Consider the following 16,318-nt stretch of genomic DNA (forward strand, 5'->3'; position numbering starts at 1 on the left):
GGTTAGCTGAGGTAACAAGCAGTCACCAAAGCCCTGTGGCTCAAAACAGTGAAGCTTTCTACTCACGTTCACTTTATGTCCTAGTGTGGGTTGGCTAGGATCTTTTATGTTGTTCTCACTCTGACACCCAGGCCTGGAGCAGCTGACACCTGGGCCATTGTCTGTGGCTTTGCAGAAGGGAAGGAGAGGAAGTGGTGAAGTGGACCAGCGCCCAGTTACAACCACAGGGCAAAGCAGGTCACACAGCCACGCTGCCCGCAAAGGAGCAGACAGGAGTGGTCCTACTGTGTGCTGCAAGGAGGTTGAAGTTCCTGGTGAAATAACACAAAGACCCATGCTCATGCACAGTCAACATTTCTCTCTGGGTCAAATTATTAAGCTTTTTAGTGTTTGAAAACTCTTCAGACCCTTTCCTGAACAGCAGGATATTATATTCCATCTGAACTCTCTCCCGCGGGCAGCCAATCCGCAGCTCAGAATGTTCATTAAAGTATTTTGGCCTAATGAAGAGAACCTATTTTGAAAGCCCTGGCCACTTGCATTACATCTTCATGCTATTTATAGCTTGACCTTAAACCCCAGCACATTTTAAAGCCTGGGGGATGTTTTCCATGGCAAAGAATCAACGTTTATGAAGGGCTTAGTTGCAGCAGAAGCGTGACCTCCCTGATTAAAGTCGTAATTGGTGGCCGTGGTATAAATAAGTGTCCGGTTCTCCAAAGTCAGATGCTTCATGAGCGTTTTTTTTTTTCTCTTTAGTGTGCTTTATTTATGTTGCATATGGGTAAACTAGCAAGGATCAAGGGAGAAGGCTAAATTTCAAAGCTTCTGCACTCTGATTCTAACTCTGAGCACTTTGGGGGCTCAGAAATAGGAGCCGCACAGCAGCCCAATCATCGTCAGCGATGTGTTACAGGGTGTCTCACTGACGCCTGGAATTGCAGATATAGTACCAAGTCCTATATACTGTTTTCTCCCTATACATACATACCTTTTTGTTTGTTTGTTTCCTTTTTTGATACTGGGCATTGAACCCAAGGATGTTTTACCTCTGAGGAAGAACCCAACCCTATTTTATTTTTTAAATTGAAACAAGGTCTCACCAAGTCGCCAGGATCTTGCTAAGTTTCTGAGAATGCTTTGGACCTGTGATCTTCCTATCTTATTTTCTCAGATACTGGGATTGCAAGCAGGAGTCACTACGCCCAGCTTACATACGTAACTGTGATCAAGTTGAATTTATGTTAGACCCATTAAGAAATGATTAATGACTAATAATAAAACAGGACAATTATAATCATTGCCATAAAGTAAAAGTTGACTGCAAGTAACTGAAACTCTAGAAGGTAGACGGGAACAGGTACTTTTTATTGTATTTTATTTTATTTTATTTTATTTTTTGTGGTACTGGGTTAGAACCCAGGGGCATTCTACCTCTGAGCGACACCCCCAGCCCTATTTTTTATTTTTTATTTTGAAACAGGGTCTCACTGAATTGCAAAGGGCCTCGCTAAGTAGTAGCTGAGGCTGTCCTCAAACCGTGATTTTTTCCTGTCTCAGCCTCCTGAATGCTGGGATTACAAGCGTGCACCACTATACCTGGCTGTATATCTTAATATATATATTTTTAATTAAAGCAACTGAGTTGCTCCCAGAACCTGTTTACCTTCACATACTGAGAACACTGAAAGGCCAGGTAACAATCTACATGTGTCATAAACAGTGCTTCTCAAACTCTCTGACATAAAGAAGCAGGCATTTTGTTTTAATTTCCAGTTCTTTGTAACCACCGCTGCATCTATAAAGTGCCATGTCCCATGCTTGGAGGTCCTCACATTTCGACCTTCAGTGCCACTTCCCGAGCTTCCCCTTGGAAAGCCAATGTGCACGGCCGACAACCTCAGTGTACACAGCTCTTGTCAGCCCCAGTCCATGGGGAAAACACCGTTCCCATAGCCTGTGATCAAGAAGGTTAAAGAGTCCCCCATCCTAAGACAGCAGGTAAACTCTGGCCTCAGTAGCTCCCAAGGAGTCTACATTCAGCCCGTCTGTATCCAACATCATTACCTACCTAAATGTGGCCTCTCACCGGGCGTGGTGGCGCACGCTTGTAATCCCCGCGCTTGGGAGGCTGAGACAGGAGGATCACACGGGTTCGAAGGCAGCCTCAGCTACTTAGTTAGGCTCTCAGCAACTTAGTGAGACCCTGTTTCCAAATAAAATATACAAAAGATCTGGGAGTATAGCCCGGAGGTAGAAAGCCTCTGGGTTCCACCCCCAGTACCACCAAAAAAAAAAAAAAAAAAAAAAATGTGGCCTCTCTTTAGACACTGAGTTCAGACTGTAAAAAGAGCACACGGAGCCGGGCATGGTGGCGCACGCTTGTTATCCCAGCATTCGGGAGGCTGAGACCAGAGGATCACAGGTTCACGGACAGCATCATCAACTTAGGCCCTTTGCAACTCAGACCCTGTTTCAAAATAAAGAATTAAACACAGAGCTGGGGATGTTGCTCAGAGGTATAACTCCCCCCCCCCCCCGGGTTCCATCCTCACTACTGGAAAAAAAAAAAAAAAGCACACAACACCAATACACAATCTAACAACACAAACCAAACATGGCTTTCTATCTTAGAAAACTTGAAGAAGGAAAAATATGATCTAACCATCCAGCCGATCTAGCGAAGTGAGAGAGTCGGGCCCTGGTTGGTTTCCGCGTCTCGCTCCGCTCTCCACCGAGGCTCTTGGGGGGGCTCGCTGTTGACATCAGTTCCTGTGGTCACAGCAGGCTCAGCTAGTCCTCAGGCTGCCCACTCGTGCACGCATGCTCCATTTCAGCCATGATTCTCGACGCTTCTTGTATTATTATTATTATTTTTTTATTTTTTTTTTATTGTCAGGCATGTGTCTCTCTGATAGGGTGGTTGACTGCCCTTGTTCTATGTTCTGAATATTCTGTGTCCTGGGCTATGCCTTTTTTTTTTTTTTTTGGCAGAACTGGGGATGGAACCCAGGGGCATTCTACCTCCAAGCTACATGCCCAGCCCTATTTCTGATTCTTTATTTTGAAACAGGGTCTCAGTGAGTTGCCAAGGGCCTCACTAAGTAGCTGAGGCCGTCCGCGAACCGTGATCCTCCCGTCTCAGCCTCCCAAGTGCCGGGATTACAAGCGTGCGCCGCCGCGCCCGGCTGGCTCTGCTGTTTGAGTACTTCTCCGTCGGTGTGTCATGTTATGAATTTCCCTTGGTCGTGAGTTTCAATACGAGGGATCCTCTGTTCGTCTTGCGGGTTGGTCTTCCTACCCCCCCCCCCTTGGTTTTAATCACTACCTTCTTTCTTGAGATCTTTAGTCTAGCGGCTGCCCTTGATACCCTCCTGCCTTCTTTGTAACTGAACCTTGGCGTCGGTGAAGTTGAAATGTGTAGCGTGAGCTCCCTCTGCCCCCTGTTGGCGGTCTAAGGACCTGTCGGAGCTGTTGGCTCAGAGCTTGCCATCCTGGTTAAAAGGGGGTCAAACTGACTTTGCTGATTAGCTGTCCCTTATTGTTCTTTATTCACCTTTATTATTGTTCTTTATTCACCTTTAAATAAAGCAGCAGTAGGATGTTTAAGTTTTCTCTATATTTATTAACACAAGGGATGGTTTTGTAGACTGCACAGCAGAGCATGCTCTGCGTAGTGGGTATGGGAGAACTTTCTGGAACTTGAACAGTTGTCCTTCACTATGAGATCCAGGAGAGAGCAGAGTACTGTTCACATGTGGAAGTTTTGGCTTCCTGAGGGAATTCAGGGAAGCCCAGTGTGCTTTCTTCTGTGGTCTTTATCAGTCAAGAGAGATTTCCTCACCAACCTGAGAAGTCCGGTTTATTTCTCAGATCCTTATTTTGTACCTGGTTACCTGGTTCAAATTGTCCTAGTTCTCAACCGGGCGTGGTGGGCACGCTTGTAATCCCAGCATTTGGGAGGCTGAGGCAGGAGGATCGCGGTTCACGGACAGCCTCAGCTACTTAGTGAGGCCCTCTGCAACTCAGTGAGACCCTGTTTCAAAATAAAGAATAAAAAATAGGGCAGGGGGTGTAGCTCGGAGGTAGAATAATGCCCCTGGGTTTCATCCCCAGACCGGCAAAAAAAAAAAAAAATCATAGTTCTCAGACTGGATGGCTCTCCCACCCCGACTCCTTGCTTTTGACTTCTTGATTATTAAATAAAAAGGCCAAAAAAAGAAAAAGAAGTAATAGAACAAATAAATACCTGAGCCGTCTCCATCAGTGTTGGTGAGAGGTAACTTACAGCAAGCTCCCAACATGTGGCGTCTCCTACCATCTTCCAGCCCAGCAAACAGCAAACTGGTCCTTGGGGTCCCATCAGAGTACTAATTAATTTTTAAGAAAAAAGTTGATCTCAGAATTGTATAGAATGATCGTATTTCAGAAAGGAGATACCTTGATCTTGACGAATGCTATCCATTCTTTGACGTGATGTGGCCCTTCACTCTGTAGCTGTTCTAACAGATAAAAAGAGGAGGGCGGAAATGCTACTAAAACGCGAAATAAATACACCTACGTAAAGGCTGATGTCACTTATGTGGTTCATGGTTAAAAATATTTTTCTTTCATTGGAGCTTCTTGAAACTTAATCTGAGAGTTACAAGTTTCCATTCACAAGAGGGGACTTAAAATGGGAGAGTGAAATGAAGACTTTGGAAAGTCCTCAGGGTGTCTTCCTGCTGCCCACCCTCAGAGGGACTTACAGTGTTTGGGGAGTGGGCAGTGGCAACCGACAGATTTGCCTGCATGGGATTATCCATTCCCTGTTCCTGTGAACTGAGAAAAAACATGTGTTCACTTTGATGTGGCCTGAAAAGTCTTTATAAGCAGGGTATGGTGGTGCACACCTGTAATCTCAGTACTTGGGAGGCTGAGACAGGAGGATCGCGGGTGCATGCAGGGCCCTCAGCCAGCAACTTAGCAAGACCCTGTTTCAAAGTAAAAAATAAGGCAGGCCTAGGGGTGTACCTTGTAGGTAGAATTTCCTTGGGCTTGATCCAAAGAAGAAGGAGAAGGAGAAGGAGAAGGAGGAGGAGGAGGAGGAGGAGAAGGAGGAGGAGGAGGAGGAGGAGGAGGAGGAGGAGGAGGAGGAGAAGAAGAAGAAGAAGAAGAAGAAGAAGAAGAAGAAGAAGAAGAAGAAGAAGAAGAAGTAGTAGTAGTAGTAGTAGTAGTAGTAGTAGTAGTAGTGGAGGAGGAGGAGAGGGAGGAGGAGGAGGAGGAGGAGGAGGAGGAGGACGAGGAGGCTAGGCTCCAGGAGCCCCTGGCTTCTACCTTTGTAATGAATTCTTCTATCCTTGTAATGAATTTCTTGCTTGTTTTTTTTTTTTATATCTGATAGTGTGAGGTTCTCTTCCTCCAGAGCTGAAATTCTTACAATTATTTTCATTTCCGTGACCCTTTTTAAAGTATCTGCCGAGGAACTTTTTCCTTAAGAAAGTAGATGTTGGTGTAGACATTCAGTTAGCCGGTCAGCACAGCTTTCCATGAGGCTGCCCAGAAACACATCAGCCAAGGCTTGTCACCAGGGACTGGGGGCACTTGGGAGCCCTGAATTGCTTAGACTATCCGGGGCTTGTCCCACCTTCCTTTCTGAAGGACTCACAAAGCCCAAGGTTGAAGATCTCAGAATTTTATGATCATACGTAGTGTGAAATCAACTAATCACCTTCAATATGAAGTGGGATTCATAAAGTGGTTGCTCATTATCCTTATTTTCAGAATCTTATGTAATAAGCAATGTCCAGAGCCGGGCGTGGTGGCGCACGCTTGTAATCCCCGCGCTTGGGAGGCTGAGATAGGAGGATCGCGCGGGTTCGAAGCCAGCCTCAGCTACTTAGTGAGGCTCTCAGCGACTTAGTGAGACCCTGTTTCCAAATAAAATATTAAAAAGGGCTGGGAGTATAGCCCGGAGGTAGAAAGCCTCTGGATTCTACCCCCAGTACCACCAAAAAAAATAAAAATAAAAAAATAAAAATAAAGCAGTGTCCATACAGCAGTACATGTGGATGAAAATATGATAGAGAGATAGTTGTAATATCGCCCATGGTGCAGATTTGATGAGAACTGTAGAAGGGACCCTAATGAGGGAAGTTAATTTTTTTTTTGTTTCTTTCTTTCTGTGGAAGACACAAAACAATGCCATTTACCAAGAAACCAGGTGAAGTAAAATACCTTTTTTCCCATCTGCGTTGCTGGGTAGGCAGTGTGCAAGTTGAGGCACCTAGTGATTGTTGTTTTTATAAGTAACAACGTGTGATCTAAAACTACTACCTTTTCTGCTTTGTAAAACAATATGAACTGGGAAGAAGCTCTGCTCTCCCCCAGCGCGTTAAGCGCAGCGGGTCCACAGCAGGTACTTCCTGTTGCTCGCTGAGCCTTCGGGTGTGAGCCCTGCCTGTCTTTGTATTTCTCAGGGTTTTCCCTTTCATCAGTGGAAGAAGATGGTGTTCGCAGGCTCTATGTGAGCAGCGTGAAGGAAACCGGCTTAGCTTCCAAGAAAGGTAAGTGGATGCGTGTCTCGACTGTCTCCCTTACACTCCCCGTGGTGTTTCTCTAGCCGGTGGATGAGAATGTGCCCAGAGAAGTCATGTGTAAAGAATGATTTGAACATTACCTCCTTGAAAACTCTTTCAATGAGGAAAGGAATATGGATTTTAATCCATTAAATAAAATGGAAGGGATGTCATATTCTTGCATTTCGATTTTGATCCTGAGTCCAATTCTATGGGGCCGGTGAGAAGCCCCATAAGTGGCCGTTCTACCTCGTCATGGGTGACCGTGGGGCTTTGGGGGGTCCCGCCGGGTCGAGGCGGAGTCTGGGAACACCCTTCTGTGCTTTGGTCCTGGTCACAGCTGCCTGGCCACCGCCAGAGTCCGTGAGACTCTTGTGAAGCAGCTGTTTTGTTGCTTCCAATCCGGGAGAATCTTAGCAGAAGTTGAGAACACAGAATTCAAGGTCCATCATGCTACCATAAAGACCCTTCCCTGCTACATCCTTCCTGTTTCTTTTTCTCTCCCTCCCTCCCTCCCTCCCTTCCTTCCTCTCTCTTTCTTTTCTTTTTAAATTCTATTTTATTATCATTACTTTGGGTGTATATGTGTGTGTAACACCAGGGTTTGAATCCAGGGGCATACTACCTTGCTGATGCTGTCCTCGAACCTGCAACCCTCCTCTCTTAGCTTCCTAAATACTAGAATTACAAGCATGAGCCATCGCCCCGAGTTCTGCACGCTTCATTTTGTTCTCAAAGGGTCAGAGTGCATCTAGGCTACTTTAGAGACCCCTACCCTCCATCCCTCTTTTACACCTAGAGAGTCCTTTTAAACTAGGTTACCATCTACCTTCTGTATCCTCCTCTGTGGATTGAACCCACTGCTGGGTAGAGCAGCCTGGGAATATGGATCTCTTCCGCCTCCGTTCACAATCTGGCTTGGTACAGTTCTGAGTGGCGCGTGGTGAGCCAGCTACCTGCGCTGGTTCTTTTGTCTTGGGCTTAAATCATTGGAGAAGACCAGGCCAAACACCTGGCCGTCCAGGGGAGTGGCAGAGGGTGACAGATGGGAAATATAGTTAGGGGAATTGATGATGGTGGCAGACTTTCCTTCTAAACTGTAGACAGCCCGGAGGCCAGAGTCTGATACAGACCCGGAGCTGTCTCTCTCAGAGACGACAGGGTTTATTCCCCTTTGAGCCCCAAAGACCGATCTTTATCACCTTCCACAGTGACTGCGCTGGCGCAGCGTGGGGGCGGGATCGCTCTTCTGCTTTCAGTCACATCCTGTTTAGTTCTTTGAATCCGAGAACCCTGGTGTTTGATGAAAAGAAAGATCGCCAACCCTCCAACCCTCCTGCCCCACCTAGTGCTGCTCTGAAGATGTGAGCGGGGTGCAGCTTTGTGGTCTTGGGCCACAGACACTGTCCCAGCACCTGTGTGTGGAAGGCAGCGTCAGGAAGGATTTGTGTGTGTGTGTGTGTGTGGGGGGGTTTAGTTAGATCTAGGCTGTATCAAAGACACAATCCCCTTCCTACTGTGACCCCTGATGGTTGAGGTCCTACTGTGGACCAGGCATCCTTCTTGTGGATTTTACAGTCTCCTCTTCAGCCTCTGTCTACCATCCAAGTTTAGCCTTATTCTTCTCTGTAGTCAGGCATTAATATCTACCGTGCTATAACTGCTAAATCGTGTGTGTGTGTGTGGTACTGGGCATTGAACTCAGAAGCAGTTTACCTCTGAGCTGTACTCCCAGCCCTTCATTTTATTTTTATTTTTATTTTTGCAGTACTGGGGATGGAAGCCAGGGGCATTCTACCTCTGAGGGATACCCCCAGCCCTATTTTTTATTATTCGTTGTCTTTCAACAGGGTTTCACTGCATTGCAAAGAGCCACGCTAAGTAGCCGAGGCTGTCCGTGAACTGCGATCCTCCTGTCTCAGCCTCCCAAATACTGGGATTACGAGTGTGTGCCACCACGCCCGGCTCTATTTTATTTTATTTTTTGAACCAGGGTCTTGCTAGGCTGCTGGGAGTCTTGGTAAATTGCTGAGGCTGGCTTTGACCCTGCAATTCTCTTGTCTCGGCCTCCTGAGTACTAGGATCACAGGTATGCCCCACCATGCCCACCTATAATTACTAATTTTTTTCCCCCCAGATGTAATGCTTTCCAGATCCCTCCTCCATCCATTAGGATGTAGAATACAACTCTGGTCATAGCACTCAGGAGGCACAATTAGGGTCTCAGCATCCCTGTAAAATAACCAGATGGGATGCAGCCCGGCAGAGTCCAGCAGGGTGTGGCCTGATTGGATCTGAGGTGCCCTTGGCGTTAAATCAGTCTCGTTGGTTTAGTTTCTTTATTTTTGTTGGTCACACTGGGCCTTCGGCTATCACAAGCTGGAGCTGCCAAGCCCAGATTCCCCCTCCTGCCTGTTCCCTTTGCACACAAACTGCTCTGAGTTGGGTTGTTCTGTGGCTGTGCTCGTGGAGTTGACTTCCTTGCGTGTGGGCTTGTCATTCTCCTCTTGGATTCCTCTGACGGTCAGTCCCTTACAGACCAGAGCCCAGTCAAGATGGCGGCGACATGTCATATGACTCTAGACAGCTTGGCTATCTCACGCTTTTCATGGTCAGCTGTTATTTGCATGTTGTGGATTATTTCTGAGCTGGCCATATTTTTTTTTGCGGGGGAGGCACTGGGGGTTAAACCCGGAGGTCTTTATTCTACCTCTGAACTCTAATCTCAGCCCCTTTTGTTTTTCATTTGAAGTCTGGTCTCACTGAGCTGCTCAGGTTCTCGTAACGTTGCCGAGGCTGGCCTCGAACCTACGATCCTCTTGCCTTGGCCTCCATCTTACTGGGATTATAGCATGTATCACCATGCTTGACCCATAATTTTTTTATTAGAGAGATTCTCTTTCTTCTACAACATATTAACAGTGAGAACTAATATCTTTAAGGGAATTTTAAATGGGTTCCTTCATTTACTCTCATGTAACCCGCTTTCTTTCTTACATGTGTGGAAACTGAGGCCAGGGGAGATTCATTAACATGTCCGCAGGCTCAAGATTCTTTCACGGTGAACCCATGACAGAAAGCTCCCCTTGAGGCCCTTCTGGCTGGCCACTGTGGGGCTGCCTCCTCCTCTTCATATGGAGAATATCGGAGTCAGGTAGCACCCTGTGTTACTTTTCTACAAAGTACAACACACCGGACAGTTTACAAAAATAGAAATTTATTCCTCACAGTTCTAGAAAAAGCCAGAAAGAAATCTTAGGTCGAGGTATACGGAGGCCACATTCCCTGGGAGGTTCCTATGGAGAATCCTCTCTTGAGCCTCCATCGTCCGTGGCCAGCCTCTCGCGGCCTCCTCTTCCTCCTGGGTCTCTTCACGTTTGTGTGTCCATGTGCTTAGAGCAGCACCAGATAATCCAGCAGGCTGTTTTCTCAGGTTTCTTAACTTAATGATAATGGCAAAGATCCTGTATCAAAATAAGGTCACGTGCCCAGGTTCTGGGATGGGGACATATCTTTCTGGAAGTTACCATCAGAGCCTACCATACACTCTCCGGCTCTGCCAGTTACAGAAAACTGGAACTTCTTTGTGAAAAACCTCAGAGATGTTTTTGGTTTTTAAGTCTCTCTGTCCTTATATCCTCTGATAATCGAATTTTAAGAATGTGGGTTGTTTCAAAAAGAGACCCAAAACAAAACAAAATCACCAAAAAAATTTTTGCTTTTTTTTACATGTAGAAATTTTATATTTCATATATATATATATATATATATATATATATATATATACACACACACACACACACATATATATGCATTGTAGTCATACATCACAATGGAATACAAGACTTGTGAGGATACACAAGCACACATCATCCAATTAGCCTTTATCCAATCCCCATCCCATTCCCTCCCCCTCCCTCGATCCCATGTTTGATTTGGTGATTAACTTTGATATATTTGTTTACGTACATCATGAGTTTTGAAGAGATTCCATCCTCCCCCATCCCATCCCCTCTGATTGGTCATCTTAATTGCTCCTCTATAGGGTCCTTTCTTCAACTAGATTTCCTCCTATTACCCATTTCTTCCTAGTTTTTGCACATTAGGGAAAGCATCTGATTTTTAATTTTCTGTGTTTTTTCTCTGTGTATGCCACTTTGCAAGTTCCGATCCCACTCTTGATGGCCCCAGCACAGGCCTGGCCACCCAGCAGACTCTGATGCCGGCCTCAGTGGCTCCAGGACCGGCCTTGCCTTATGGCAGGCCACGATCCTGGCCTCGCTGGCCCCGGCACCAGCCTCACGCCTCGGCAGGCTCCGATCCCGGGAAATTTTATATTTTCAACTCTAGCACTGCGATGCCAGATCTTTCACCTAAAATGAACTAGTTAGCATCACAGGTTTTTTGCCCCTGATGTGGAAAAGAAAAGAATTCCCTTCTTTTCCAATTCCTTCCACCCATAATGTTTCTTAGAGTATTGTATGCTTAGAAAATAAATTTCGATGACCTTAGCAACCCGAGTAAGGATAGCTAGGGTGGAACTCAAGAGAAATGGAGAACCGAGAACCTCTCTGTAGAACCTTTATTTATTTTTCTGCAGAATCGAAGGTGGATGCCAGAGAGAATGGGTGGCTTCTCATTTCTGCATTCCCAACTTTCTACTGTGCCTTTCTTCACTTCCTTTTTAAAGTTTGTTTTATATTAGCATATAAAATAAGAAATGCGGCTCCTTTTCCCTTGTCTGCTGAAAGGACACTTTATTTTCTTTCATAATTTTCCACGACCCCTCCCTTTCTCAAACTTCTAGAATGTTCTTTTAATACCGGATGGAGGCCCAACACCCCAGTTAGTCACAGGCTCTTGTTTTTCTGGTTGGGCTCGTTTTTTTGGCTATTCTTTGAGTCCCAAGCCTCAGTCCCTCCTTCAGCGTGCTTGGCAGATCCTTTGAGGATCAACAGAAAGGTATTGATCCCAAGATCATGAAGTCATTCAATCCTTTGGGGATCGACAGAAAAGTATTGACCCCAAAGTCCTTCCTGATGTCATTAAGTTCTTTGGGGATCTACAGAAAGGTCCTCACCCCAAGGTCTTTTTGTCACTCAAAGGGCAGAGTGGCAATTTTAGTATGTTTGGTCCTGCAAACTGTTGTCCCTAAGTGCACTGGGAATAAGGTAACCAGCGTTACTGTGTTGTTGTAGCCAGAGGGAACTTGGTGCGTTTTGGTTTGGTCGCAGTGATCAGTAGCCATGGGCGTGTGCGGAACATATTGTCTGCAGCAGTTGTTAAGAGCAGCAGAATGACAGGAAGTTAGCCAGATTTAGCATTTGTGGAGAAAAAAGAAAAGGCAGATGCTTGGAACTCACAGGTGGGGTGAGGAGCGAAGTTTGTGTAGGTGACTTACTGAGGTCACAGGCGCGCTGTAACCTGTGAGTTGAGAGCCCTCTTATCACCTGATATGACCCTGGCCCCCGATAGCCTGCATCCAGCACCTCCCGGGACCCAGGTCCTCAGCAGGAGAGGCCCCTTGTGCCCTTCTTGGCAGAACTCACAAGTTGTCGACTTCTCCCGTCTGTGCGCGTGAGACCTTAAACATTTTCCATCTTACGTCGGCAGGCGTGAAGGCGGGAGATGAGATTCTCGAGATCAATAACCGTCTTGCCGGCACGTTGAACTCATCTGTGCTCAGAGATTTCCTCTCGCAGCCCTCCCTGGGCCTCCTGGTGAGGACTTACCCGGAGCTGGAGGGAGGAGCGGAGCTGCTGGAAAGCCCTCCCCACCGAGTGGACGGCCCCGTGGACCTGGGCGACAGCCCCCTCGCCTTCCTCACCAGCAACACAGGTAGGCTGCCCACGGGCCCCCGGGGGCGAGGCCGAGCTCCCTGGGCCCCAAGACCGGAGGCTTGCCCTGTGGCTTGTGTGTTTTGGTAGATTTCCTCCTGGCAGACAGCATGAAATGTATGCAGGAGATGGGCCGATTACTGACCCTGCGCTTCCTGCTGAACCGTCACAGCGACCAGGGAACGTGTTTTGGTCGTGGGTGACTGTTTTCCTCTAATCTACCTGTCGCCCTCAGAAGGCTTTCTAAGACTTCTGCTGTTTGTCACTTTGGAGACAGGCAAGTGGTTAGAGGCTACTGTCTCTGGGCTGTGGATAGAGATTGGAGACACAGTGCTGGGATTCCCATAAGGTGTGGAGAGACTTTGAATCCTGTTCCCAGCCTTCTCTGTCACCAACCCCCAGGCCACCCAGCCCTGCTTCTCCTACTATGTGAAAGAAGGATCCTGGCGCCATGGTGAACGCCAGTAGTCCCAGTACTCGGGAGGCTGAGACAGAAGGATCGCAGGTTTGAGGCCAGCCTCAGCAACTCAGTGAGACCCTCCACCACCTACCTAGACTCTGTTTCAAAAAGTAAAAATTTTAAAAGGGCAGGGGATGTAGCTCAGAGGTAAAATGTCCCTGGGTTCAATCCTCGGTACCAAAAAAAAAAAAAAAAAAAAAAAAAAAAAAGGAAGGCGCCTGGTGCCATGGCACACACTTGTAATCGCAGTACTTGGGAAGCTGAGACGGGAGGATTACAGGCCAGTCTAAGCAGTTTAGTGATTCCGTGTTTCAAAATTAAAGGGCTGGGTGTAGTTCCGCGGTAGATAGAATGCCCCTGTGTTCAATACCCTACCCCTTACAGAAAAGAAGGACCTGAGTTGGGGTGCAAATGAGGGCCGAGCTCTTTGGTCCTTTTGACTCCGGGCCTCAAGTCCGACATGCGCCCATCAGCAGAACCCCCGCCCTGCCCCATCTGCTGTTCCGTTCTCTTTCCCGCTCCCTCTGCCAGCCTTCTGCACATCCCCGCAGAAGCAGCTTGAATTCTACCTGCCCTTGGAAGCCGTCCTGGGACCCCACCGAGTTTGCTCCCTCCCCTGGGCTCCCTGGATCCTGCAAATATGTCTTTTTCCGGGGGTTCTAAGCGGATTATTCTGTTCTTACTTGCTCTGTGTCCTAGGACTGGGGTTACGTTCTCTGTGTCTCCTGCTGTTTGCATATAGTTGGCTGCACGGGTGACCTGTTCCCGTTAGCGAACAGATGAACAGTGTAGATTGCGCTCGCTTATTTCCTTATGACCTGATTCTGGGGTTTGGAATTGGGTTTGTGAGTTGGATTTTAGAATTACTTTCTTTTCTCATGGTTTAGGTGGGGTTTATTTATTTATTTATTTTTAAATTCTTTGGTCGTCGTCGTTGTTTATTTTTGCTTGTTTGGTTTCTCACAGGCTTTGTTACTTTCAATGCCTGGAGTCTAGGTACCTGGGCATTTTTCTCCCTCCGTTGTTTCAAATTACCTTTTGAAGCCTGGCTGGCTTTAAGAAGCCCTGTAATGGCTTATTCTTTTATCTGCCCCGAAGAATTTGACAAGTTGATGCTTTAGGAAATGGATTGAGTGTTGGCTCACACCCAAGTCACATTTTTAAAAAGTGGGCCAAGGCCAGGCATGGTGGCGCACACGCTTGTAATCCCCGCGCTTGGGAGGTGGAGACAGGAGGATGGCGCAGGTTCCGAGCCCCTGTTTCCAAATAAAAAAGTATAAAATAGGTCTGGGAGTGTAGCCCGGAGGTAGAAGGCTTTCCAGGAACCCCAGTACTACCCCCCGCCCAAAAAAAGTGGGCCAGGGAGTTGTGGACTCTGAATAAAAGGGGATTGAAAGTTTGAAGTCTGTTCTCTAATATGGCCACTAGATGGCAGCCTCGATCCTATAAAACAGCTCAGACGTTCGCTTCCATTAAGACATGTTAGATTGGATCATTTAAAAGATTATTTAAAGGAATATATTAGTTTGTACATACCTACTACAAACAACTGCGTGTGATTAACTGTGTGTTTGTGTTTTTTTCCCTTTTTCTATTTGAGTCTTTTCTATGGGCTACATATGTACAGACAGGGTTACCAAATTGTAATACCGGCCAAAACCAGCCCAGTCTAGATTGTAAATACAGTTTTATTGGAAAACAGCCATGCCCGTTTATTTACATCTTATCTCTGGCAGCTTTCCCTTTGCAAAGGCAGAATTAAGTATTTTTGACAGGAACTTACAGTCAGCAAAACCAAAAAATACTTATTAACTGGCCCTTTACAGGTAAAGATTGTCATCCAGTGTTGTAAAGCGTAACTAAAATTGTTTAATTTTTTTTTTTCTTAAAGATGGTCACTGGTAATGGTGTGGTCTATTTCTTTTTCTTTTCTTTTCTTTTTTTTTTCTGGTACTGGTTTTTTTTTTTTTTTTTTTTTTTTTTTTGGTACTGGGGTTCCTGGAAGCCCTTCTCCCCCCGGGCTACACTCCCAGACCTATTTTATATTTTTTATTTGGAAACAGGGTCTCTTACGCCAGCGTGGCTGGCTTCGAACCTGCTTGATCCTCCTGTCTCCGCCTCCTAAGCGCGGGGATTACAAGTGTGCGCCACCATCCCCAGCTTGGTACTGGGTATTGAACCCAGGGGCATTCTACCTTCAAGCTAAGTCCTCAGCCCTAATTTATTTTTTATTTTGAAAAAGTCTCACTAATTGCTGGCGGCTTTGCCGAGTTGCCGAGGCTGGCCTGAAGCCCGGGATCTGCCTGACTTAGCTTCTCATGTACTGGATTATAGGTGTACGCCACCATGCCTGGCTTATTCCTTTTTTCTTAAAAAAATAAATTGGTATACATACATATATGTGTACTTGTGTGTGCTTAAATATTTTTAATTAAAATGCGGTTGTGTTTTTTAGACATTTCAGTATATTTTGTCCCCAATGTGTCTGTCCTGTGTTCTGTGTGATGCCACTTTTTTGTGGTATCGGGGGGTGGAACCCAGGGCCTTTCTACCTTTGGACTATACCTCAGCCCTATTTTTTTTGTTGTTGTTGTTTTATTTGTGGGTTTGGGGATGGAACAAAAGGGCATTTGACCTCCGAGCTACACCCCCTACCCGATTTTTATTCTTTATTTTGAAACAGGGTCTCAGTAAGTTGCAAAGGGCCTCGCTAAGTAGCTGAGGCTGTCTGTGAACTGCGATCCTCCGGTCTCAGCCTCCCAAATGCTGGGATTACAAGCATGTGCCACCATGCCAGCTCCTATTTTTTATTTATTTTGAAACAGGGTCTCACTAAGTGGTGGAGGGCCTCACTAAGTAGCTGAGGCTGTCCACGAACCGAGGTCCTCTGGTCTCAGCCTCCCAAATGTTGGGATTACAAGTGTGTGCGACCACGCCTGGCTACCCCAGCCCTACTTTACAATTTATTTGGAAACAGGGTCTCACTAAGTTGCTGAGCGCCTCACTCAGTAGCTGAGGCTGGCTTCGAACCTGTGTGATCCTCCTGTTTCAGCCTCCCAAGTGCAGGGATTACAAGCGTGCGCCACCACGTCTGGCTGTGGTGCCATTTTAAATTCAAGGACTGGCTTTTACATTCTACTTTGTATTATCTCTTATGGATCAGTTACCTTTAGAGGCTTTATGCAAAAATCCCCTTACCCTTGTTCAAAATATATTAAAAGCCGGGCGTGGTGGCACACGCTTGTAATCCCCGCGCTTGGGAGGCGGAGACAGGAGGATCACGCAGGTTCGAAGTCAGCCGCGCTGGCTTAAGAGACCCTGTTTCCAAAAATAATAATAATAATAATATATATATATATATTAAAGCTGCAATTCTGGAATTTTCCTTAAGGAAATTTATTATTCTCTCTCCCCCCTCCAATTAAATGATCATAACTTGGAACTCGGGCTCCCCACCTGGGTCC

The 16,318-nt window shown here is 46.4% G+C and overlaps 1 protein-coding gene across 3 annotated transcripts in view; it reads left to right on the forward strand.

Moving 5' to 3' along the window:
* The window catches only part of TIAM1 (TIAM Rac1 associated GEF 1), a gene marked incomplete at both ends in the record, with an annotated part of 154,675 nt that overhangs the window by 74,860 nt on the left and 63,497 nt on the right, over nt 1-16,318 (forward strand). For all 3 annotated transcript variants that reach the window (XM_080695940.1, XM_080695941.1, XM_080695942.1), the window contains 2 exons: nt 6,459-6,545; nt 12,171-12,395. In XM_080695940.1, coding sequence (XP_080552066.1) covers nt 6,459-6,545; nt 12,171-12,395 — 312 coding nt within the window. The remainder of the gene's footprint in view (nt 1-6,458; nt 6,546-12,170; nt 12,396-16,318) is intronic.

This window comes from Muscardinus avellanarius, assembly GCF_963383645.1.
Source record: "Muscardinus avellanarius genome assembly, chromosome: 5".
In the NCBI taxonomy this organism is placed as follows: Eukaryota; Metazoa; Chordata; class Mammalia; order Rodentia; family Gliridae; genus Muscardinus; species Muscardinus avellanarius.